Genomic DNA, 27,382 nt, shown 5'->3' on the forward strand with positions numbered 1-27,382 from the left:
ATCTGACACACTTTTACAATACTTACTTCTACCCTATTTGGCCTTCACAACATTTTACATTTTGTATGAGTTGTTGATGCTGTCATTAGCCTAGAACATACCTAATATAATTTATGTCCTGGTTCTTCTTTTCAATTCTATGGATTTGGTTGTATCTACACCACAGTTTTCATATCTGTTATAATAAGTCATAATTAATATTTTAGTCATCTATACAGTCAATGTGTATGACTTATACTTAGATGCAGAGTGATGTATTCTTCTTGTTGCTTTATTTTGCTTCACTAACTTAGGGCAATAGATTTCAAAAATGTTTACAACTATGTTAATCAATATTGAAATGCGTCCTGAAAATTCTCACTTTGAAGCAGGATGTTATTCCACTTAGTTTTTTGTATCTGAGTCCTATAATTATTAAGGTTGTGATTGCTCAGTAGTTTAACTTACTTACCCTTGACACTGACTAATGTATGACACATAGAAACATGCAACAGTAAACAGTATTTGCACTAGCTTCAGAGCTTTTGAAATTTCTTGACTCGAGAGTGAGTCTCACCATTGCCATGTGCATGTGCATTTGAATGTGTGTGTGGTTTTGTGTATGAGAGTGTGTGCACTTCAACCAGAGAAAGAGCAAGACCTCAAAAGCTTGTATAAGTTCTTTTTTCTGTTGCGTATTTCTATGCATCACACGTCAGTCAACTCTGAGCAGTTGCTTTTCTTGTATATTACATGTTATTCTATCCAGCAATTTCCATTTTTGTTACCTTTGATGCTGTCAGATATATGATTATTAATATTTTATTTCATTAAGTGCGTTTTGGTGTAAAGGGAAAAGATTATTGAACAACCTTAACTTATATTAACATTTTTTGAGATTGTTCACAAAATTGTCAAGGCAGGAGATTGTCTTCTAGGATTAACTCGATTCATAATTTATTTTATTTTATAAATAGGCTACCATTTTGTTCAATTCTGGTGGGTAACTTTTCAACATATGTCAATTTTAAGTATTAAGAAATATCCTTTTTTTATTTTTTCTTATCCCTACAGTCCATTTTTCACTATAGAAGGCGCTCCTAGAATGAACCACATAAATATGCTTAACAAATAAACTAAGGCTGTAATAAACACACTCATTACGTACTCTACTGACAGCTTCATCATCACAAAGTTCAAAGCAAGTGATGGTTATCAAGAAAACCATTGTGAATCCAGTCAGTATATCAAAACAAAACAAGTGCCCAGGTAACAAATAGATCACACATCTGAATACAGTGAGTGATGTAAGTGAGTGGATGGCATGTGAAATATGATGGTTGTGGTATTGGTGATAGGTATGTGAAGTTCTCTTTTGGATGTTGCCATATCCAAGTATTTCAGCTGTTCACATCAGAAATTTCTCAGTTCTTCTTTACGTCTTTCTTTATTCCAATTTCTGAATCTTTATCAGTGGTACTTGTCTGAACAACAGGATAACCTAAACTTGTATGCCTCTGATAGTACAAACAGTAGGAATTTAGCAGTATGACATTGAGAGCCCCTCTCCTGTCCATTATTTTCTCAGTTATCAAGCTGCAAAATCTACATTTCTGTGAAGGTGAAGCCCATGCTTTGCGTACTTTCACCTCCTGGTTCCACCAACTGGACAGTCTCCATATGAATCTTCTCCAAAATAGATCAGAAACTTGTTTAGCTGCTGCACAGCCCTATTGTGCAAGGACTGTTCATGTTCATATGTAAGCCATATCTAATCCACACTTCTTGCAAATAGCTTCTGCTTCTAGTATTGACAAGTCAATTCTGGTACTATAGTTTTAATTGTTAAACAGACTGTTGCACCGTTGCATGCTTCCTTGACTGCCAGTAGGTCCATCTAATCTCCATATTAAAGCTTTATAATTAATATATCCACACTATGTTTCCAATATTCAGTGTTTGTGTCCCTCTCACATTAACTGTTGATTTTCACTCATTTCAAAATTAACTCTTTCAATAAGCTTTGAGAGGAGTAAGATATAAGAAAGACTATTTACTTATCTTATTTTGTAGTTGGCACCAGTTCTTCACATCTACTGGTTGATTATTTAGGCTGAAATTTTTGGCATTGTAGGCTCCAAATGACATTATAACTATTGAAGAACTGCCTGTTTTTATCTTGATTTTTTTCACATTTTTCTATATCACACTGTCTTTACAATCTCCACTTTTAAATTGAAAATTACATTGTTACTGCCAAAATTTAAAACACATCCGATCACATCTTAACAGAGTTAAACATAGTATTCCCACAACTCAAGTTGCAATCAGATACACTATTGCGGTACTCAGGATAAACAGGGGTAAGCAGAGTCATAATTAGCTTTGAATTTGACATAATCCAGTAGCTTGAGAACCAAAATCAGTGCATGAAAGCAGACATGTATATATCTTGTTGTATTGTCTACACTAGTAAATGTCTTCCACACTATTTGCTAATTGTCCATACAGAGTAATATACATATGTAGAGACCTAGAAGATTCATTTACAATTGATAAAAAAAATACATACTGATTTAAAGTTACATAATGTATTGGGAAGTTAATCACCCTAGTTGAAAAAACATACATTTATGTGAAATAACACTGTCTTTGCAGTCTTGACTAACAATTTACAAATCTTAGTCACAACACTGATGTAATTGACAGGCGCCTGATTACATTACCCAACATCTATGATCTCTTGTAAATCAACTGGTCCAGCAGGGTAAAGCTACACAGCAGCGTTTGGAGTGGATCTGCCCACATCTTTCAGTTCTGTCCCTAGAGTTCTTATCACATGCTCCAACAGATAGGTAACTTCCTGTCAAGCATTCACATCAAATCCTGAAACATTGTTTTGTGTACTAAATATGCTGTTCAATACCTTCTTCACATCACATGGCATAAGCTCTTTCTATTTATCTTCCAAAAGCAATTGTGTAGGATTTATGTCAGATGAGATTAAAAAGTGTTTGTATATGAAGCTTTAATAAAGAGAGTAAAATGCAATGAAAAGATGAACTAACAAGGTGATACACACAGATATACTAAGATACTATTCCTAATTTTTACAGTACAAATTATGAACATTGTCCCTTTTCAAAATTGCAAAAGGATGTACTCATTTAGTCCCATGGCAATACGTGTCAAATTCTAAAGCACAAATCTATTATAAAACATAATTATATAGTGTATCATAGATTTGAACTCAGTCAATAGCAAAGACAGAACTTTAGAAATTACATCATCTTACATACTACATTCCTGATAAACAAAACACGATTATATAGTCGTATGAATCTGCAAAAATAGTGTATATTTTCTTGCAGACTAGGGGCCACTAACCATCCATGTTCAAAGATCTTGTCTTCTATGCTAAAAGTTAACAGCACTTGACGTTTTAGCAATCTGCTTTACTTACCATTAGCTCCTCTTATCTTTCTGCCTACAACCAGCATTCCCACAAAATGCTTACTATACTTAATCTTGTCTTTAAATTGTTTGGATATACCACAAATTGGGCTACCTCTACCAATCAAACAGTTCCCTTCCCACTCATCAATCTTAATTTTAATGTAAGGACACCCAAAATCTGAATTGTCTTCTCTGCTATTACACACTTCATATAAAAGATCACTTTCTATTTCATCAAATGCTACATCCACACTATCTTTACAGGGTCTTATCAACTTTACTGGTATCATAGCATTACTTTCGTTAATCATGTTATCAGATAAAGACTGAACACAATGAATGGATTTCATAGCACAAGTAACATCATTTATTACAGAAAGAACACAAAATATATTACTGTCAAAATTACACTTCTTACTTAGATCTTCTTTCATTTCATTCCACCAATCTGGATATAAATTCTGACTAACCACAGCTAAGTTATTTCAGAATTCACCTTCATCTATGTTATCATCAATCTGGTTCCAAAAGAACTTCAAAAAGTTTCCTCATTTATTCTCTCAGCTTTCATATGACTCACCTTTACCGTCTGGATCATTACTCTGGATGACATTAATGAAAAACTGCTTTTATTGGATTAGTATTCCATGACTCTCACTTACATTATCACATACAACACTTATATTATCTGTATTGACAACATCATTCAAAAATAACTCTGAAACTTCATTATTCTTAAACTCCACAAATATCTGATACTCATCATCATCATCATCATCATCATTACTGTCATCACCATATTTCTCCAAAATTATTTCATCAACAATGTCATTAACAACACAAGTCTCATCTCTATCAGCATCTCCATTCATTTGTGATAAGCTATAAATCTCAGGCTTACCAACCTCAGTTATTTCACAGCTCTCATTCACATCTACATAAAAAATATCACCTAATTCTGATCCAATACAGTCATCACCTGATTTACATACACCAATAACACTGTTTTCTGAGCAAGAGAAAAAATCATTAGTACATACTACATCAAAATTCTCATTACTCTCACATTGTGATTTGTGATTTTTTTATCTACATCACCATAATTAAACATAGTATCCCAAAACTTTTGATCAAAACATAAATAAGAAATCTGATATTCCTTCTGTTTAATGTCAGATACCTGTGGAAAATTATTAACACTGTTATTTCAGTTATCCCCATTATTCCTATTCTCCTGTTGTTCAAAATTTCTGTCTGTTAACGTTTTGACCCTTATAGAAGAGACCATTACCATTGTTTCTCTAGTTATTACCATTGTGATCTCTATCATTCCAACTGTTATGGTACATACTTCATTCTCCTGCCCTATCCAGCCTGTCAACATATTGTAAAAATTGTTCAAGACAATTGTCAGGTCTGTGTACTAAATCCCACTGCAACCTTTCTGGTAATCTACTTTTCAGTGCATCAATCAATTTCATTTTGTCAAATGGTTTTTTCAAGGTGTGCCAATTTCTTAAGTTGATCCTTAAAAAACTCTTTCAGAGTACCATCCCTATTCCTTTAATTAGGACCATTCAAAAATTCACTTTTAATTCTTCCCTGTTTAGCTCCTGACCAAAATTTTTTTAACATTTTTTTCCAAACTTTGATGTGTTTTCCACTGACTTAAATTTAAATTTACCCAAGACAGAGCTTCACCTTCAAGACATCTTTCAACAAATTTAATTTTTTGATTGTCACTCATGCCTGACACAAAACTATCTCTACAGTGGTGCAGAAAATCCACTGGACGTAAATTATCTGATGGAAAACTTCTGATAGGAGTGTTGAACCATGCAATACTGTTGTTTGAATACAGATTTTGGTGAATACAATTTTCCTGAACTGCTGAAATTTTTTGATCTGAAACATTTACATTAATTTGCAAATTGTTTTCAACATTTAAAGTTTTTTGCTTTAAACTACTGAAACACTGTTCCGTTTTTTCTGCTATAGCCTTCTATCTGACTCTGATGCCATTAACATTCTTCATCTGTCTTGCAGCTTCGACAATAAACTCATTTTCCAAACATGAACTTTTTCATTCACAACTTTTAACCCCCCTGACAACCCATTTTTTATCTCTGAAACCTGATTACTAAGTTGGTCTGTTTGGTATTGTACCCCATCTATTTGACTATTGTTTTCAGTTTTCAAGTCATTTAATTGTCCATGTAGTGAAGTAAATTTTTTGGTTAACTGATCATTAGCTGCACGAAATTTGCTATTGTTATCTCTCTTCATTTCCTCTAGTTTTGTCAAAATTAACTGCAAAATATCAGTTTTTAATGTTTCTTTGCTGAACACTTTCACTCAGCTCAAACATGTCCTGACTGGGTCCCACAGCTTTCACTTCTACATTCCTACTACCCTCGCCTGTATTCAATTCGTTAGCAACCAGATGAGTCCATGAACGAATTAATTTCACAAATAATTTGTACTTATCTTTCCTTGTTTTATGTCCCTCGTTATAGTCGTAAAGTCTTTTTTCATTTCATCCAGTCCGTCATTGTTGGTAGTCTCCTGTCACTGTTGATACGACTTTGTTGTGCAGATCTCAGTCTTCTTTCTTTGAGTGATCAGAAGTTCATTTATACGTAAACTGCAAATGGCACAAGTCACTGTCCCTTCTTCTTCTGTAGCAGACAAAACTTCATTACCAGTCAATTGATCCCACCAACTTTTCTTTACCCTCCCTCACATCACCTGTTGATTTTCACTCATTTCAAAATTAACTCTTTCAATAAGCTTCAAGAAGAGTAAAATTAAAAAAAGACTTTTTTACTTAGCTTCTTTTCTCATATTTGGATCCAGAACTTCAGCTCTAGGGGTTGGTTCTTGAGGCTGAAATTTTTGACTATCTAGGTTCCAAATGACATGATAACTATTGAAGAATTGCCTGTTTTTATCTTGATTTTTTTTCACATTTTTCTATATCACACCGTCCTTACAATCTCCAATTCTAAATCGAAAATTCCCTATATCACACCGTCCTTACAATCTCCAATTCTAAATAGAAAATTCCATTGTTATTGACAAAATTTAAAACATGCCAAATCACATTCAAGACATGCCCACTACTAACTCATTCTGCAGTACTAACAATATTCCTAAGAGTTTATAAACTTTTTTGACAAAAGAAAAATTTTCACCAAGTTATATCATTATTTTATTGTGCAATTAATAATAGGAATTTTAAGTGTGCCGAATATTTCGTAATTTCAAATGTTTCTAAAAGAAGAGTAATTTTGGCTGTACATACAGAGTTAGTACATATCACAAAATATAATACATTATATACAAAATCATATGAAATTCTTTTAGTTAAACAGATGAGATAATATGAACTGATACAAGATTCGAAAATATTTTTGGTATCGATAACTTCTGTTGAATAAAGGTAATGTTAGAGTAAGGGGTCTCTTTACAGTACACTAAACATTATTCCATTTGTTAAGCAAAAAATTACACCCATTTCAATTATATGGTGTTACATTAACTGTTTCTTTACTGAGTTTTACACTTATGTTATGCAAAATGGGTGGCTTACATGTAACTTCTATTTATGCTTAACAGAAACTGGTTGCCCTGTTTTGGATCAAATCTTACAAAAGTGCAGAAGCATTGGTTATGCATCTGAAGACCATAACCAAGTTTTTTTGAGTCTGTGCAGCCTACATCAAATTTGTAATATTTGTGTAAGTATCAGGAAAGTATTTTCTACACACTATAGTAAGTAGACTCTTACCTGGCCACAACTTCATCAGAAATAAACCAATATGTTTACCTAAATATGTTGTACACCCCATTGAAAATGGCCTTACTTTTCATGGGACATTCAGGTAGATAGTTAAACTAAATCAGTTTTTAACTTTACTAGTAAGATGATAAATTTGAGTATTTCAGGAACATGATAGATTAATAGACTTTTATGTCAGTGTTTATATAACAGCAGAACAGTAAAGTACACTGAGAGCATGTAGAATGTAAGGAAAACTCATCAGCGTTCATGGTCTATCTTGTGACTGATATTGTTAATGACAAGGAAAGGAAAATTGTTGAAGTAATATATGAAACATGAATGGAAAAGTTAAAACAATTCCTTATTTGTAAAATACAAATTAGTAAGACACACACAGTATTCCTACCATAGGAGAAAAATATTGGGTATTCTGTAGTATAGTAAGAATGGTTGTCTTAAAAATTAATCCAGGATTACACAGACTATATGTAACATCATGGAACACTGATGATTATGAAGTAAAATACATCACAAATGGTATTGAGAGATTTAAACAAAGTCTCTAGTGTGTCAAAATGCATATGTTTTCAATGAAAAATAAGCTCGCCAGCACAAGTTGGGATCAGTTTTGAACATTGTGAAACATGTGACAAAACAACACATTGTGGATGTAAGAAATTTTGTCAAAGTTACTTTGTGAACTGATCATAAACATCCCCAGACAAAAGCTGCTTTTCATTACTGTTTTCTGAAAATCTGAGAAAATGGAGATTTTAACAGCATATTAGTAGCTGACCTGCAATTTCTAAGTACAGAATATCATCTCTCAAAATTTAACTATTAGTATTATTAATTCTCTTAATGATAAATATTTCAGTGCTTACTACAGAGTCAGTTGTAAAATAAACAATAATAAATAAGTTTTTAGCCCCTTTTTAAGATCTGGCTTGCCAAAAGAGTTCTTAAATCACTATGGGAAAATGGCACAACAAAGTGATTCAATATTTAGTGAGTTGATATATTACAAATCCAAGATGCAACAAATGTGATTTAAAATATAGTAAGTTACTAAACACTGAATCTCATTGTTGTTTTTCCCTCACAAACTTAAAAATGTTTTAATCAAGCCAGATTGTAAAAAAGAGATAAAACAACAGTTAAGGACAGCTCACTCCATCTTGCTGTTGTCAGCATTTAAAAATATGAGAAAGGGATGTATAACAACATTTATAAGCATTTAATATAGGAAAACATTCTCAATGTAAAACAGCATGGACTTCAAAACAGATTGTCAACTGAATAAATGATGTTCACCTTGAAAGATGGTAGATATCAATAGATAATCTCCATGAAACTTGTTAGTATATTGTGTTATGTCCCCTACAAGAGATTACCAATGCCTTGATAAAATCACTTGGGTGGTGATGCTACCATTTATTGTCTCTTGACTTGCCTCTTTCTTCATACCTATTTAAAGTTTATATAGATGGAAAGATTACAACAGTCCTTTTGGAATCAAATTAGGAAGACTATTGCATATGCACAACATATCCTATGCTGGTGACCAAATAAATGTTATGACTCAAACACAAAAGCTCATCTGGTTTTCATGGTGTTTCTAATAGAGTACTGAAGACTTGTTATCAAATGATAAGCCCAGTCTTATCCAAAATACTTAATGCATCACTAATTCAAGGTGTTTTTCCAGAGAAGCTGCCATATACCATTGTTAAACCCCTTTTTCAGAAAGCTGACAAGAGAGATAGCAACAACTACTGGCCTGTTCACTACTGACATCATTTTCCAAAATTTTTGAGAAGGTGATGTATTCTAGGATAGCATCTCACCTTAGCAACAGTAATATCCTCAGTAAATCACAGTTTTGGATTTCAGAGGTGCTGCTCTACTGAGAATGCTATTTACGTGTTCACTCACCAGATTTTACAAGCGTTAAATAATTAAACAATGCTGGTTGGTATTTTCTGTGACCTATCTAATGCATTTGACTGTGCAAAGCAGAGCATTCTTGTAGATAAATTGATTTTTCAGGTATTGATGATACGATACAGTCAGCCAATAGATGATTTCATATCTAACCAAAAGAAAACTGAAATTCGTATTTAGTCCAGGGACATAATTCTGACCAGGGAGAAATAACTTATGGGGTTCCCCAAAGCCACCATTGCTCTTCAAATATGTAACATTCTGTTTAATATAGAACAAGCAGAATTAGTTCTTATTCCAGATGACACTGTTATTGTAAGCAATCCAAGCATACATACCGAAATAGAAGAAATGGTAAGCAAAATTATTAAAAGTATCATTGACTGGCTTTATGCGAATGGTCTGATGCTCATTTTTAAAAAGACACAATATATTCTGTTCAGCATATCAAGGTGTACTACACCACTGATACATGTAACACATGGTGAGGAAATAATAAATAGGGTAGGAACTTCAGTTCTGACGTGTCCATGAAACAACTTAGTTCAGCTACATTTACACTTAGAATAATTTCAAATCTTTGGGAGAGACAAATCAATAAAGTGACATACGAGGTTATTCTAAATGATGGACTCATTTTCAAAATTTCATATTTATTCAAGAACAGATCCAAAATGAACAAGCTTTATACCAATGAAATAGGAAGCTTCAAATTTTTTTTTATAATGTTTGATATCAATTTAATAAATTTAATAATTTGTAAAAAAATTGTAATTAATTAGTTTTTATAATTATTTAATAATTAAAAATGTAATAAATGTCATATATGTTCAATGTGGCCATTGTTGGCAGTACAGCAAACATCAACATGGTAGCCAAACTTGTCCCATACTACTTGCTGTTACTGAGTGCATGGCAACAGTGATCCGATTCCGCAGATCATTCAGAGTGGGTGGTAGAGGTGGGACGTAAACAGCTTCCTTCACATAACCCCATAGGGAATAGTTGCAGGGTATAAGAGCAGGAGAACTCGATGGCCAAAAGTGCAGAGCCAGGTCCTCAAGTCCTGTGTGACCGATCCAACACTGAGGAAGGGAGTCATTCAAAACACCTCATACATCATGGCGACAATGGGACAGAGCTCCATCCTGTTGGAAAATAGAGTCCTGGGAATCTTCCATAACTTGAGGGAACAGCCATTGTTCGAACATGTCCAGGTATGTGATTCCCATTACAGTATTTTCTGCAAAGAAGAATGGGCCATAAACCTTTGTACAGGATATGTATGTTGATCTTCAGTGAGTCTCTTTCATGTTGCAATGGGGAATGTGCAGTTTCAAAGCCCCACATTTGAACATTGTGTCTGTTGACTTTTCCACTGAGGTGGAACATCACTTCATCACAAAAAATTACACGCCGTAGAAATGCGTCATCCTCCATCTTTGCTAGCACATAACTACAAAATGCGAGATGCTTCTCTTTGTCATTGGGGTTGAGAGCCTGCACAAGTTATAATGAGTAGGGCTTGTACAGCAAACACCATCTCAGAACTTTCCATAAAATTGGTTGGGGTACTGATAGTTCTCAACTGGCTCCACTGGTAGGCTTACTGGGACTGCCCACAAAACTTTTGAATTAGTCGAACATCATTCTTTGACATGGTCAGCTTGGGCTTTTTCCTTTGCACACACTCCCAGTCTGTTTAAATTGCTTAAAACAATGGCTAAAGCTTTTGTGAGTTGGTGGCTGAATACCAAATTTAGTATGAAATGCCCGCTGCACTGCAATTTGTGACTCACTTTTTTGCAAACTCAAGAATGCAGGAAACATTGTTCTCCACAGTTTCCATCTCACTCACAATTGACAGCAAAATGGAATGACAGCCCTATTGCAGTGAGAACTCTACCGGCTGCTTCTGATATCATCACCATGAGCCCGCCCACCACCACCTGTCAAAAACTTTGAAACTTCCTATTTTCATTGACATAAAGCTTGTTTATTTTGGATTTGTACTTGAATACATAAGAATTTTTGAAAATGGGTCCATCATTTAGAATAACCATGTGTTTTCAATATTTGCATTCCAATATGTCATACAGAATAATGTTATGGGGTAACTCATCTTTAGTATAGAAAGTCTTCATTGTGCAAAAACGTGCTGTAAGAACAATATGTGATGCTCACCCACAATCATCTTGTAGCCATGTGTTTAAGGATATGGGCATTCTGACTATTGCCTCACAGCATATTTATTATCTCATGAAGTTCATTATGAATAATCCACTGAAGTTCAAAAGAAGCAATGATGTACATAATTACAATCCCAAAAGGAAAACTGACATTCATTACTCCACATTAAGGTTGTTATTAGCACAAAAAAGGGTGCATCATGCTGCAACAAAAATATTTGATTACTTACCCAGTCATATGAAATGTCTGACTGATAGCAAAGTTTAATTTGAAAACAAACTGTGGATGTGTCTGTATATTACATGTGTCTATGTATACTTATAAATGTTCAGAATGTAGTCATACTGTATGTACAAATTATTTTGCAATGTCAATATAAAATCACTCAATCCACACCATCACAATCTATTGTGCAAAATGGTCCATGGGACATGTAACTAACTAACAGACAAACCGGAGAGCAGTGAACAATCTAAATCTTTTGTGCTCTGCATACACACTGACAGAAATGAAAAGTATTATATCTTTATGTCAAAGTCCAGTATTTGTCAAATTTTGTGGAAATGTTCTTATCATACAACTAAACTTTTACTCCATTTAGAACTAATGTCTGTCATCAAAATCAGAATGGGCACAAACACTGTCTGTAATTCATTGCAGCATGGCTGTATACAGCCTCTGGATGCTATCTTGATGCATTTCTTACAATGTGTGAAACACATGCTGCATCAATTCATAAAGACTGCAGGCTGGAGGCTGATACCAAAGTATACATCTTTCAGGCACATACAAAACATGCTGTGTGGGTGACAAATCAGGTGACTGTCCTTACATAAGATGGGAAGATGTCACAGTTTTTATGTTAGGCTCAATCCAAATGAAGTCATGTTAAAATAATATGCTATTTAAAGTAAAACAGTATCATGCATGAATGATTAAAGAAGATGCTGTACACACATTATCATGTAACTGAGTGAACTGTGACACACAAAACTACTCTAAAGTGAAATGTCTTCAAAAATTATAAAATGTAGCACAAATGAACAGTTTCTAAACTTAGGCAAATGAATGCTATTTGCAGAAGCATAGAACCTTTATTGAAAATTAAATGCACTTTTACATCACAGATGGAGTTGCAACAAACGGTAATTTTTACACTCACTACTAAATTTATACTGACCCCAGTGTCAATCAGCAGTAACTTCAGTATAACCTTTGACATTTTTTTGAAGTTTATTCCTGTCTACATCTGCAGTAAACTTACAAGTAATAAAAATGTTAATCTAGTAGTTACTTACTCCACTACTACTGATTGAAGTGTTTTAAAAATAAAAACTGTTCTTAGCTTTGGAACTGTTAGTTTTTCACCCTCAGGAAAGAAAGAGTGATAGATTTAAGATGAGCAGAAAGATGTGGCAGGTCACTCAGACCCAAAATGAGAGGGACCTACTTGTAGTGAGGACAAGGGGAGACAATTGTTCTTCTAATTCAATTCATTACCTTTCTGTAGTCAAATTGTAATTTTGAAATGAAAGGAACAGCATCATCCAGCTTGTACAGAGAACATGGCATCTTTACATAGCTACAATTTTGTGTTCAAATCTGAAAAGTTCTTCTTACAATTTAGGTTAATGCTTCATTGCTAAATTACCAATAGATGCCACTATATTTTCAAATAAATTCCATTTACACTTTTTTTATAAAGTTCAAATGTATAATATTCAAATTTTGTTTCTAGTATCCATTGTCAAAAAAATATAAATCAATATGTTGTTGTGAAGACATCTGATAGGTCATATAATCATTTTCTTCTAGGGACCTGAAGTAGGAGCGCCTTCTTCATCAGCATGTGACTTAATGTTCATCACAGAGGCTGATTCAATTTGTGAAGAGGAAATTAAATGCCAGAGAATGTCTCACCGAATCTTGACACTCCTGCATAGAGGTCATCCTATGGGCATCACTGGAATATCTACAGATCACTGTTCCAATGATTCATGCCTAGCACAATATTTTCTTACATCACCTTTACCCAACAACCAACCCCGATAAATTCATGACCTGGAATGTTAATTTTCTCTATAATTTTTTCCCCATAGAGTTACACACATGAGTTGTGCAAATGTTGCTCTTGAAGATTTAGTTTAGGAAAGAGATTTCTGTATGTCCGGAAATCATAATATGTGTTATATACCATAAAATATTTACAAGACAAAGTAGTAGGTAGCAAAGCTGCACAAAATGCATTACAGAACTTTTGAAGAAGAAAATTATTATGATTGCCTTTCCAAAAGTTAATCGTAAACAAAACAGAACAGTGGCGTATTATGAAATACAATTTATTTAGCAAGTGGCATATAGCTGCAAACAGAATAATTAAGTTGTCAAACTGCATTCTGTGGTATATAAAGGTCCTCTTACCTAGAGGAAAAAATTGTGGACTTTCATGTAAATGCAAAATTGTAATGTGATTACCTACACTGATAGTACTGCATGAACATGTAACTGATGCAGTAAAATATATGTCACAGAAGTGTAAAATTAAATTAATGCCACTAACTACAGTCATGTGGACCACTATTTTCCACAACAATGGAAATGAGCAGCAGGATTCATGTGTAGTAACCTCTATACTTTGTCTAATACCTCTCCTGAAATTGTACACTGATTGACAATTGTGTCTGTTAATTTTCTCTTTTGTATGTTGTTTTGTTAATAACAGCACTAGTATTAAAGAGAAACTGCTTCTTACAGCTTCTAAATACTGAAAAGCATTGTTGAAGAACCCAGGGTTTTAATGCTGTTTAATCAGTATTTTGTTTATGGGGTTTAAATTGTATTATGTTTTTGTTTGTTAATTTCCTCCCACTTCTCTTTGTATGTTGGTTTGAGAATTTTTTATGGAAGAATGAAAAGCTTCGTAATTTAATTCATCAAATTTATGACATCTAAGTATATGTCAGGACTTTTATTATTGTCTTGTGAATAAAAATATTCATTATATCCTTAACAGACCTATGTGGATGTATAAAAAGTGGTTGATTGATAGATACATCTTATTTTATTTTATTTTCAGTTTTATTTTTACTTAAGTGGTTCATCTTGCTTTGGAAAATAGATGCAGGATACATTGCCTATTTCCTCAATTGAGCTATCAATGTACATGATATATAATCATAACATTTGTACCAAAACACAATCAGTGCACAGTATTTTACTAGCTAAAGGCAACAGCTGATGAATTGTGATGGATATAATATTTGTAAGATGACAGAAATGAAAAAATATATATATACTTTGGTAAATGATTAAAATTAAAATCATAAATGAAAGCTGTGCCCTGTTACAGCTGTCTGTAATGTACCATGATGCAAGAGATGAGGCTTATAATTATGTGATGCTCTGAGCCCAATAAAAATGAAGTTAAGTACTTATCAATTTTAATGTGGTCCATCTGCCTGGAAGATGCAGCTTATGACAGCTGAAGATGGAATGATATCCTACATGTGCAAGTGTTATCACCTTGTTTCAACCCTGAAAATATACTTCTATGACAATAAGTCGTTTCTGAGAAGAAATAAATATAATTTTGAAGCAATTTTTTGCTGTTTTTGTGTTTGACAATTCTTTTTATTTTTTTGAGAACTAGAATATGAGATAACACATAACCCCAAATATCAAACATTACCTCCATAATTATCTAATAACAATTTCAGTTTTTTTTAAATATAATGCTACAACTTAAATTTCTGATTTAATAAAAATCAGTTGCTTAACCAAGGGCACCAATACCCAGAGCAAGGGGGAGTGGTGACCCCTGTAGCTCTTAGAAAACATAAAGTGTATACAGATGTTTTCTCTCAAGAAAATGATTTAAAAGTCAGTATTACAAAGATTTTTAACAGGTTTGGGCTAGAGCTTTTACAGATACTTAAAGCTTCCCCTTTGCCTTCAAATGTATTAAAAATACTCCATACAGCTAGGTCTATCTCCCCCACCCCCCACCCCCTCCCACCCTCCCACCCCACCCCTCTCACAACAAACTATCATTATGGTGCCCTTGTGCGTAGCCACTGACTTAAAATTAGATGCTATTGTGAGGAATTTGGAAACTAGCTAATGCAAATCTGTAAGTTGGAAGGAAGTGCGGAGGGTAAAAATTATAGAGGGAGACCAAGAGATGAATGAACTAAGCAGATTTAGAAGTATATACAGTAGCATTTTTCTATTGGAATGTTCCTATCTGATACTCAATTTCTTTCCTTTCTGAATTAATAGAATCTATTTGGAAATTTTAACTGGTGTTTTGAAATGGATTCAGTATTTTATCATATATAACGTTACAGGAATCACTGAAAGAGGAATAGATATGAATGCCTTTCTTACACGTCCAAAATGCGTAGGTTCAAAAAACTTTTTCTTTCTCATTCACATGGTTTTATATGGAAAATGTTAGAACAATGGTGATCATATGTCTTCAGGAAACATTTGCATCTGTCATAGTTCCTGCAAACTTTACTTTTCTTTGATGTTTGTTATGAACTTCCCACCTGTTGTTGACAAAAATCATTTATTGCTCTGATGCAGACTACTAAGTGTGTGCATCCAATTTATGCAAGAAAGGAAGCTCAAGATAATCCTTAAGAACTAAAAAATGTATAAATCTGGTTCATGTAGATCTTTGACCTAATAATGGCTTGCTTAATAATTGTTACCTAGTAGGTGTGTTGGGCTTAGTTCTTGATAAATGAGGACTGTACTGTGTGATAATATTTAACTTTTCTTTTTATTTTCTTCATGTCGTACTTCAATAAAATGCAACAAATCCAGTATTCATTCTTTATCATCACAGTCTTAAGATAGATAGTTCACATGCCATAAAACACAAACTTTCATCACACTACCACCATTTTTCTAACTGATACACAAAAACCCTTGCAGCTTGGAGATATTTGAGTGTATTAATCTGCAAACTGAAAGAGCTTAATACAATATTCTATGTTTTGTAAGTTGATTTCAGAATAAACCACATAAATATGAATAAGGACAATAGTTTCAAATTATAATTACTGTTTCTACATTTACATCTACATGGATAGTCTGCAAATCACACTTCAGTGCCCTGCAGAGGGTTCATTGAACCACTATCATGATAAGTCTCTGTTATTCCAATCTCAAACAGGGAGTGGAAAAAATGGACACCTATATCTTTCCATAGGAGCTCTGATTTCCCTTATTTTAATATGATGGTCATGCCTCCTTACGCATCATCAAAATTTTTTCGCATTCAGAGGAGGAAGTTGGTGATTGTAATTTTGTGAGAAGTTTCCACTGCAATTAAAAATGCATTTGTTTTAATGATGTCCACCACAAATCCTGTATTATCTCCATGATCCTGCATCAAGGCCATCACAATCTCTCCCCTATTTTGGGACAATACTAAATGTGCTGCTCTTCTTTGAACTTTCTCAATGTACTTTGTTAATCCAATCTGGTAAGGATACCAGATCAGGCTGCAGTTCTGCAAATGGGGACAGACAAGTGTAATGTGGGCAGTCTCTTTAGTAGAGCATAGTGTAGGCACTCTCTTTAGTAGATCTGATACATTTTCTAAGAGTTTTGCCAATAAAATGTGGTCTTTATTTTGGCTTCCCCCACAACATTTTTTATATCTTCTTTCCAAATTGAGTTGTTCGTAATTGTAATTCGTAGGTATTTAGCTGAATTTATGGCCTTTAGATTTGATTCATTTATCATGTAAACAATGGTTAACAAACTGCTTTTAGCACACATGTGAATGATCACACACTTTTCATTATTTAGCATCAATTGACAATTTTCACACCATACAGATATCTTTTCTAAATTGTTTTACAATTTTTTAAATCTGTTTTACTCAATGACTTTCCATCAATTACTATGAACTGTGTCCTCTCTGACAATAAATCATGAATCCAGTCATATAACTGAGATGATATTCTTCACCTCACAGTAGAACTTGCAATGTACATATTCAGTTATTTGCTGGATGTATTCCAATCTCTGTCTCCCTCTACAGTTTCTGCCCTCCACAGCTCCCTCTGGTACCATAGAAGTTATCCCCTAATGTCTTAACGGATGTCCTATCATCCTGTCCCTTCTCCTTATTAGCATTTTCCACATATTCCTTACCTCTTGAATCTGCACAGAACCTCCTCATTCCTTACTTTATCAGTCCACCTAATTTTCATCATCTCAAATGCTTCGATTCTATTCTATTCCAGTTTTCCCACAGCCCATGTTTCACTACCATACAATGCTGCACTCCTGATGTACATTCTCAGAAATTACTTCCTCAAATTAAGGCCTATGTTTGATACTAGTAGACTTCTCTTGGCCAGGAATGTCGTTTTTGCCATCACTAGTATGCTTTTGGTGTCCTCCTTGGTCCATCCATCATTGTCTAGTTTACTGCCTAGGTAGCAGAATTCCTTAACTTCATCTACTTTTTGATCATCAATCCTGATGCAAAGTTTCTTGCTGTTCTCATTTCTGCTGCTTCTCATTACTTTTGACTTTCTTCAATTTACTCTCAGTCCATATTCTGTACTCATTAGATTGTTCATTCAGTTCAGCAGATCGTATAATTCTTCTCCACCTTTACTCAGGATAACAATGTCATCAGTGAATTGTATTATTGATATCCTTCCATCTTGAATTTTAATTCCACTCCTGAACCTTTCTTTTATTTCCATCAGTGCTTCTTCGATGTACAGATTGAATAGTAGGGGCAAAATACTACACCCTTTTTAATCCAAGCACTTCGTTCTTGGTTGTCCACTCTCATTATTCCCTCTTGGCTCTTGTGCATATTGTATATTACCCATCTCTCACTATAGCTTACACCTATTTTTCTCAGAATTTCAAACATCATGCATCATTTTACATTGTATAACACTTTTTCCTGTGAACGTGTCTTTATTTTTCCTTAGTCTTGCTTCCATTATCAACTGCAATGTCAGAATTACCTCCCTCATGCCTTTACCTTTTCTAAAGTCAAACTGATCATCATCTAACACGTCCTTAATTTTCTTTTCCACCCTTCTTTACATCATTCTTGTCAGTACCTTAGATGCATGAGCTGTTAAGCTGATTATGTGATAATTCTCACACTTATCAGGTCTTGCAGTGTTCAAAATTGTGTGGCTGATAGTTTTTTGAAAGTCAGATGGTATGTTGCCAGACTTATACATTCTACACACCAATGTGAATAGTCATTTTGTAACCAACTCCCACAATGATTTTAAAAATTCTGATGGAATGTTGTCTATTCCTTCTAACTTATTTGATCTTAAATCTTCCAAAGCTCTTTTAAATTCTGATTCTAATACTGGACCCACCCTCTATGCTTCTTATTCTATCACATCAGACAAATCTTCCCCCTCATAGAGGCTTTGAATATATTATTTCCGTGCCGGCCGAAGTGGCCGTGCGGTTAAAGGCGCTGCAGTCTGGAACCGCAAGACTGCTGCGGTCGCAGGTTCGAATCCTGCCTCGGGCATGGATGTTTGTGGTGTCCTTAGGTTAGTTGGGTTTAACTAGTTCTAAGTTCTAGGGGACTAATGACCTCAGCAGTTGAGTCCCATAGTGCTCAGAGCCATTTGAACCAATATATTATTTCCAGCTATCTGCTCTCTCCTTTGCATTTAACAGTGGAATTCCCATAGCACTCTTGATGTTCCCACCCTTGCTTTTAACGTCACCAAAGGTTGTTTTGACTATCCTGTATGCTGAGTATGCCCTTCCAACTATCATTTCTTTTTCAATTTCTTCACATTTTTAATGCAGCCATTTCATCTTAACTTCCCTGCAGTTCCTATTTATTTAATTCCTTAGTGACTTGTATTTCTGTATTCCTGAGTTTCCCATAACATTTTTGTACTTCCTTTTTCTTAAATCAACTGAAGTATTTCTTCTGTTGCTCGCAGTTTCTTTGTAGTTGCCTTCTTTGTACTTATGTTTTCCTTTCCAACATCTATGATGCCCCTTTTTGGAGATGTCCATTCCTCTTCAACTGTACTGCCTACTGAGCTGTTCTTTATTCCTGTATCTGCAGCCTTAGAGAACTTAGAGTATGTATCATCATTCCTTAGTTCTTTGGTATCCCAGTTCTTTGCATATTGATTCTTCCTGACTAATGTCTTAAACCTCAGCCTACTCTTCATCACTACTATATTGTGATCTGCATCTACACTCCTGGAAATGGAAAAAAGAACACATTGACACCGGTGTGTCAGACCCACCATACTTGCTCCGGACACTGCGAGAGGGCTGTACAAGCAATGATCACACGCACGGCACAGCGGACACACCAGGAACCGCGGTGTTGGCCGTCGAATGGCGCTAGCTGCGCAGCATTTGTGCACCGCCGCCGTCAGTGTCAGCCAGTTTGCCGTGGCATACGGAGCTCCATCGCAGTCTTTAACACTGGTAGCATGCCGCGACAGCGTGGACGTGAACCGTATGTGCAGTTGACGGACTTTGAGCGAGGGCGTATAGTGGGCATGCGGGAGGCCGGGTGGACATACCGCCGAATTGCTCAACACGTGGGGTGTGAGGTCTCCACAGTACATCGATGTTGTCGCCAGTGGTCGCGGAAGGTGCACGTGCCCGTCGACCTGGGACCGGATCGCAGCGACGCACGGATGCACGCCAAGACCGTAGGATCCTACGCAGTGCCGTAGGGGACCGCACCGCCACTTCCCAGCAAATTAGGGACACTGTTGCTCCTGGGGTATGGGCGAGGACCATTCGCAACCGTCTCCATGAAGCTGGGCTACGGTCCCGCACACCGTTAGGCCGTCTTCCGCTCACGCCCCAACATCGTGCAGCCCGCCTCCAGTGGTGTCGCGACAGGCGTGAATGGAGGGACGAATGGAGACGTGTCGTCCTCAGCGATGAGAGTCGCTTCTGCCTTGGTGCCAATGATGGTCGTATGCGTGTTTGGCGCCGTGCAGGTGAGCGCCACAATCAGGACTGCATACGACCGAGGCACACAGGGCCAACACCCGGCATCATGGTGTGGGGAGCGATCTCCTACACTGGCCCTACACCACTGGTGATCGTCGAGGGGACACTGAATAGTGCACGGTACATCCAAACCGTCATCGAACCCATCGTTCTACCATTCCTAGACCGGCAAGGGAACTTACTGTTCCAACAGGACAATGCACGTCCGCATGTATCCCGTGCCATCCAACGTGCTCTAGAAGGTGTAAGTCAACTACCCTGGCCAGCAAGATCTCCGGATCTGTCCCCCATTGAGCATGTTTGGGACTGGATGAAGCGTCGTCTCACGCGGTCTGCACGTCCAGCACGAAAGCTGGTCCAACTGAGGCGTCAGGTGGAAATGGCATGGCAAGCCGTTCCACAGGACTACATCCAGCATCTCTACGATCGTCTCCATGGGAGAATAGCAGCTTGCATTGCTGCGAAAGTTGGATATACACTGTACTAGTGCCGACATTGTGCATGCTCTGTTGCCTGTGTCTATGTGCCTGTGGTTCTGTCAGTGTGATCATGTGATGTATCTAACCCCAGGAATGTGTCAATAAAGTTTCCCCTTCCTGGGACAATGAATTCACGGTGTTCTTAATTCAATTTCCAGGAGTGTATATCTGCTCCTGGGTACACCTTACAATCCAGTATCTGATTTTGGAACCTCTGTCTGACCATGTAATCTAACTGAAATCTTTCTGTATCACCTGGCCTTTCTCAAGTATAGCTCCTCCTCCTGTGATTCTAGAACTTAGTACTCACTATTACTACCTGAAGTTTATTACATAACTCAATTAAGTCTTCTCTGTCATTCCTTGTCCCAAGCCCATAGTCTCATGTAACCTTTTCTTCTTCTCCTTCTCATCAACTGCATTCCAGCCCTCCATGACTATTAGATTTTCGTCTCCCTCCATGTACTGTATTACCCTTGAAATATCCTCGTATACTTTCTCTATCTCTTCATCTTCAGCTTGTGATGTCGACATGTATACCTGGACTATCTTTGTCCATGTTGGTTTGCTGTCGATTCTGATAAGAACAACCCTATCACTTAACTGTTCACAGAAACACTCTATGTTCCTATTCATAACAAATCCTACTCACATTATACCATTTTCTGCTGCTGCTGCTGATATTACCCTATACTTGTCTGACCAGAAATCCTTGTCTTCTTTCCATTTCACTTCACTGATCCCTACTATATCTAGATTGAACTTTTGCATTTCCCTTTTAAGATTTTCTAGTTTCCCTACTATGTTCAAGCTTCTGACATTTTACACCCTGCCTCATAGAATGTCATCCTTTTGTTGATTATTCAGTCTTGTTCTCAGGGTCACCTCCCCCTATGCAGTCCCCTCCTGGAGAACGGGGACTATTCTGGAATCTTTTGCCAATGGAGAGATCATTGTGACCCTTTTTCAGTTACAGGCCACATGTCCTGTGGATACACATTACATGTCTTTAATGCAGTGGTTTCCATTGCCTTCTACATGCCCGTGCAGTTGATCATTGCTGATTTTTCTGCCTTTAGTGGCAGTTTCCCACCTCTAGGACAAGAAGGGAAATGCCATGAACCTCTGTCCACTCCTCTGCCCTCTTTGACAAGGCCATTGGAAGAATGAGGGTGACTTCTTATGTTGGAAGTCTTCAGCCATGAATGCTGATTATTAATCAAAATTTAAGTGGTGGTGGGACTTGAACCTGGGACCAATGAAGTTTTGATTAACAATCAAAGACACTAGCTCTACACCTTGTGCAGTACAGTGCCAAAAGCCTTCTGAAAATCTATAAATGTGAAATCAATAAGAAATTCCTTGTCAACAGTACTCAACACCTTATGGAATAAGGAGTTAGTTGTGTTTCACAAGAATAATGTTTTCTAAATCTGTGCCGACTTTGTGTCAATAGACCATCCTCTTCAAGGTAATTCATAATGTTCAAATGCAATACATGCTCCAAAATCCTACTGCATGTTGTTGTTGTTGTTGTTGTTGTGGTCTTCAGTCCTGAGACTGGTTTGATGCAGCTCTCCATGCTACTCTATCCTGTGCAAGCTTCTTCATCTCCCAGTACCTACTGCAACCTACATCCTTCTGAATCTGCTTAGTGTATTCATCTCTTGGTCTCCCCCTATGATTTTTACCCTCCACGCTGCCCTCCAATACTAAATTGGTGATCCCTTGATGCCTCAGAACATGTCCTACCAACCGATCCCTTCTTCTGGTCAAGTTGTGCCACAAACTTCTCTTCTCCCCAATCCTATTCAATACTTCCTCATTAGTTATGTGATCTACCCATCTAATCTTCAGCATTCTTCTGTAGCACCACATTTCGAAAGCTTCTATTCTCTTCTTGTCCAAACTATTTACCGTCCATGTTTCACTTCCATACATGGCTACACTCCTACTGCATATTGATGTCAAATTAGTTTGTTAATAAAAATTATGTTATTATCATATAGCAGTTCTGTTTGTGGAAGAATATGAGATTTTGGTTTCTAGATTTATGGAAATCAACCAGCTCCAGTACAGTAGCAGTGTCCCCCTCCCCCCCTCCCACTCCCCAGTGAACATGTGAACAAAATCTGATACCAAAACAACGGAACAGCCCAAAGCACAAATTTTGAAAAATGTAAAATAATTAAATTTTGTGAAGTTAACTGTATGCAATATACATTGAGGAACAAAATTCATAGGATACCTCCTAATATTACATCAGACATCATTTTGTCTGTTGTAGTTCAGCAACTCAATGTGGCTTGGACTCAATAAGTCATTGGAAGCCCCTGCATAAATACTGAACCATACTGAACTCTATAGCCATCCATAACTGTGAAAGTGTTTCTGATGCAGGATTTTATGCATGAACTGATGTCTTTGTTATGTCCCATAAATGTCTAATGAGATCTATGTCAGGTGATCTGAATGGCCAAACCAGTCACTTGAACTGTCCAGAATGTTCGTCAAACCAACTGCAAAAATTGTGGCCCTGTTATATGGTGCATTGTCATCTATAAAAATTCCATCATAGCTTGGGAACATTACATCCATGAATTGTTTCAAATGGTCTCCAAGTGGGTGAACATAAGCATTTCCAGTCAGTGATCTTTTCAGTTCGACCAGAGGATCCAGTCCATTTCATGCAAACACGGCCCACACTATTGTGGAGCCACCACCATCTCACACAGGGCCATGTTGACAACCTGTGTCTGTAGCTTCATGGGGTATGGACCACAGTCAAACCCTACAATCAGCATGTACCAACTGTGAAATTGGGACTCATCTGACCATCATCCAGTCATCTAGGGTCCAAATAAGGTGGTAATAAGCCCAGGGGAGAAGCTGTAGGAGATGTCATACTGTTAGCAAGGGCACTCATATTGCAGTCCCACCTGCCGGGGTTTGAGTCCTCCCTCGGGAATGGGTGTGTGTGTTGTTCTTAGCATAAGTTAGTTTAAGTAGTGTATAAATCTAGGGACTGATGACCTCAGCAGTTTGGTCCCTTAGGAATTCACATACATTTGAACATTTTTTGGCACTCACATTGGTCATCTACTGCCATATCCCATTAACATTAAATTTTGCCACACTGTCCTAATGGATACATTCATCTTACATCACACATTTATTTCTGCTACTTGGTGTTGCTTGCAGTGAGCACAAACAATTGTATGCAGACACTAATGCTCTCAATCACTAAATGAAGGCTGTCAGCCATTGTACTGTCCATGGTGAGGGATAATACCTGAAATTTGGCATTTTCAGCACATTCTTGACACTGTGGATTGCAGAATACTGAATTCCTTAATGATTTTTAAAATGGAATCTTGCATGCATCTAGTTCCAACATTCAAAGTATTTTGATTCCTATCATGTGGTCATCATCAAATTGGAAACCTTTTCACATGAGTCACCTGGGTACAAATGACAACCCCACCAAAGCACTGCTCTCTTATACCCTGTGCACATAATAATACTGCCATATGTATATGTGGATATCACTCTCCCATGACTTTTGTCACCTTAGTGTATGTGAGTGTTGTAGCAGCGATGACACATAACTAACACGAACAACGTAAATTGTAATTGGCGTAATGAATAAAATTTTTTTCTAACAGACTCATTACAGAGTTTTAAATTCAATGACAGGGATTATTTTGCAGTATACAAGAAGAAAATTTAAATTTGAGTTATCTGTATAGTAAAATTTACAGAGAAAGCTGTGCACAAGCATATCCTTTAAACCATGCAGCAATAAACCTAAACAAAATTCAAATACATTAAGCAGTTTTCATGGATCTTCAAAGGTAAGATATTATTATAACACCATACTAATTAGATCAAATAGCATAGCTGATAGATTTCTGTACAAAAATATCACAATGACTACTTTGTAGATGAAATAAAAAATGAAAATAATTTAACTAATTGGCTGTACATTTACTCCATTAGGCACTCTAAATAATTATTCAGTGTCTTATGGCAAAATAATGAAAAATTGTCGTATAATTGATCATTGGCAAACACAAAAGCAAAATTTAAATAATGTCTTCAAATATCTTTTTGATATTTTGTTTGCATCTCACTCTTTTATAAATAGTCAGACTTGTTTCAAACATTCTGGTGGGTGTGAATCAGCAGTCAGTAACACCTCAACATTACAAATATTTACCACAATTGTTTGTTTTACTATTTTGATTGTTGCTATTGTCCCAGGGACATGTATTTTATCACAAAAGTCCTTAGATGTTCTCAATTTTCCTTTCTCTTGATCATCGGAACAGCAGTAACTATATAGGCTAATGAACTCTCAATGTATTTCCAAACACAGACATATACCCTTGGACATAAATGAATATGACACACTTTAGAACACATTTCCCTTGCCTTAACTATATTCATCCTCTGCATCATCAATATCAACAGCATCATCTCAATATTATTGTAAACATCACCATATTGTCACAAATAGCATCATTATTAGCACATCTCCTCTACCATCAGCATCTCCTCAATATCTCACAAAGATCCCACTTCAACACAATGTTGAGCAGTATAGCATTTCTTTTAATATTTCCAAAGTCGTGCTAAAACATTCCCTTTAACCTATACATTCCAGAAATCCAATAATACTGGCACATAAAATATCATTTCTCCAATGGAAAGTACAGGATAGAACAATGACAATATGATGAAAAAGATAGACTGCTGTTCAGCGTATAGTGGGAGATGCTGAGTCGCAGACAGGCATAACAAAAACAGTTAAACAAGTTAGCTTTCAGGCAATGTGCATGCACACACACACACACACACACACACACACACACACACACACACACACACACACACACACACAGGGATGTGACAGGAAGGATATGACAGCTGGTGCAGTCAGGAGGCCACAGGAAGGAGGGGGTGTGAAGGCAGTGGAAAAGGAGAGAAATAAAAAGGCTGTACATGGGTTGGTGGAACAGAATGCTATATAGTGCTGGAGTGGAAACAGGGAAGAGAGTACATGGGTGAAAGTGAGGTGACTAACAAAGGTTGAGACCAGGGGGGTTAGGGGAACATAGGATATATTTCAGGGAGAGATACCACCTGCACATTTCAGAAAAGATGGTGTCAGTAGAAGGATACAGATGGAACAGGCTGTGAACAGACACTGAAGTGAAGAAATGTTATGTCGCCCAGCATGCTCAGCATCTGATTGGTCCAGCTGTTTCTCCACCATAGTTTGTTGATGGCCATTCATGCAGACAGACAGCTTGTTGGTTGTCACACCCACATAGAATGCATCACAGTGGTAGCAGCTTGTCTTGTAGTTTACATGACTGCATTCATGGGTAATCCTGCCTGTGGCAGGGAAGGTAATGCTTGTGACCATACTGGAGGAGGTGGTGGTGGGAGGGCGTGTAGGACAGCTCTTGTATCTACGTCTATTACAGGGTTCTGGGCCATTAGTCAAGAGGCTGGGACCAAGGCTGGAGTAGGGATGGACAAGGATATTGCGTAAGTTCAGTGGGTAGTGGAATACCACTGTGGGAGATGTGGTAAGGGTAATAAGAGTAATAGGTAGCACTTTTCTCATTTCAAGGCACAATGAGAGGTAGTCGAAACAATGGCAGAGAATCTGATTCAGTTGCTCCAGTCCTGGGTGGTACTGAGTCATGAGAGGAATGCTCATTTGTGATTGAACAGTGGGACTTCTGGAGGTGTGAGGTGACTGGAGAGATAAGTCATGGGAGATCTGTTTCTGTACAATGTTGGGAGGATAATTTAGGTCTGTGAAAGCTTCAATGTGACCCATGGTGTATTTTGAGAGGGACTGCTCGTCACTACAGAAGCAACACTTACAGGCTGCTAGGGTGTGTGGAAAGTGTTTCTTGATATGGAGTGGGTGGCACCTGTCGAAATGGATGTATTGCTGATGGTTGATAGGTTTGATATGCATGGAGGTACTGATATAGCCATCTCTAAGGTGGAGGTCACCACTAAGGAAGGTGGCTTGTTGAACTGAGGTGGACAGGTGAAGTGAATGGGAGAGAATGTGCTGATGTTCCAGAGGAATGTGGATAGGATGTCCTCACCTTTGATCCATATGTTGTGAAGAAGCAAGCTGGGATATTCTTACTTCCCCTCTTGTTTTGCCATCTGCCACCTTAAAATTCATTTTTTCATTTATGCCTAATTGCCATTAACATATGTGACTATAATCTGCATTTCCATAAAAGAGAAAGGTTGGCCCTCAGTCTTAAAGAATGTAACACCAGATCTAATTTTGTGCTTCGTTGTATGTATGTAATTGATTTTCTAATTTATTTTGACTATTCCTAATTAATACTTTCGTTAGAAGGTGAAATCTGTAATTGTTTCATAACTTAAATTCTATTGTTGACCTATAAACTAATATAAATTCTGTATTAATTATAAATATTTGGAGGAACAACTAATAGAATTCTTAAATAATAGAATTCTTAAAGTATTTATTTGGCTC

At 36.6% G+C, this 27,382-nt stretch overlaps 1 protein-coding gene across 1 annotated transcript in view; it reads left to right on the plus strand.

The window, feature by feature from the left end:
* Positions 1–14,952, plus strand: part of LOC124614905 — a 249,727-nt gene extending 234,775 nt beyond the window's left edge. The window contains exons 4-5 of the mRNA XM_047142983.1: positions 7,054–7,175; positions 13,169–14,952. Of these exons, the coding sequence (XP_046998939.1) occupies positions 7,054–7,175; positions 13,169–13,405 (359 nt within the window). The 3' untranslated portion in view covers positions 13,406–14,952. The remainder of the gene's footprint in view (positions 1–7,053; positions 7,176–13,168) is intronic.
* The last annotated feature ends 12,430 nt before the right edge of the window (positions 14,953–27,382 follow it).

Source organism: Schistocerca americana, chromosome 1, assembly GCF_021461395.2.
Source record: "Schistocerca americana isolate TAMUIC-IGC-003095 chromosome 1, iqSchAmer2.1, whole genome shotgun sequence".
In the NCBI taxonomy this organism is placed as follows: domain Eukaryota; kingdom Metazoa; phylum Arthropoda; class Insecta; order Orthoptera; family Acrididae; genus Schistocerca; species Schistocerca americana.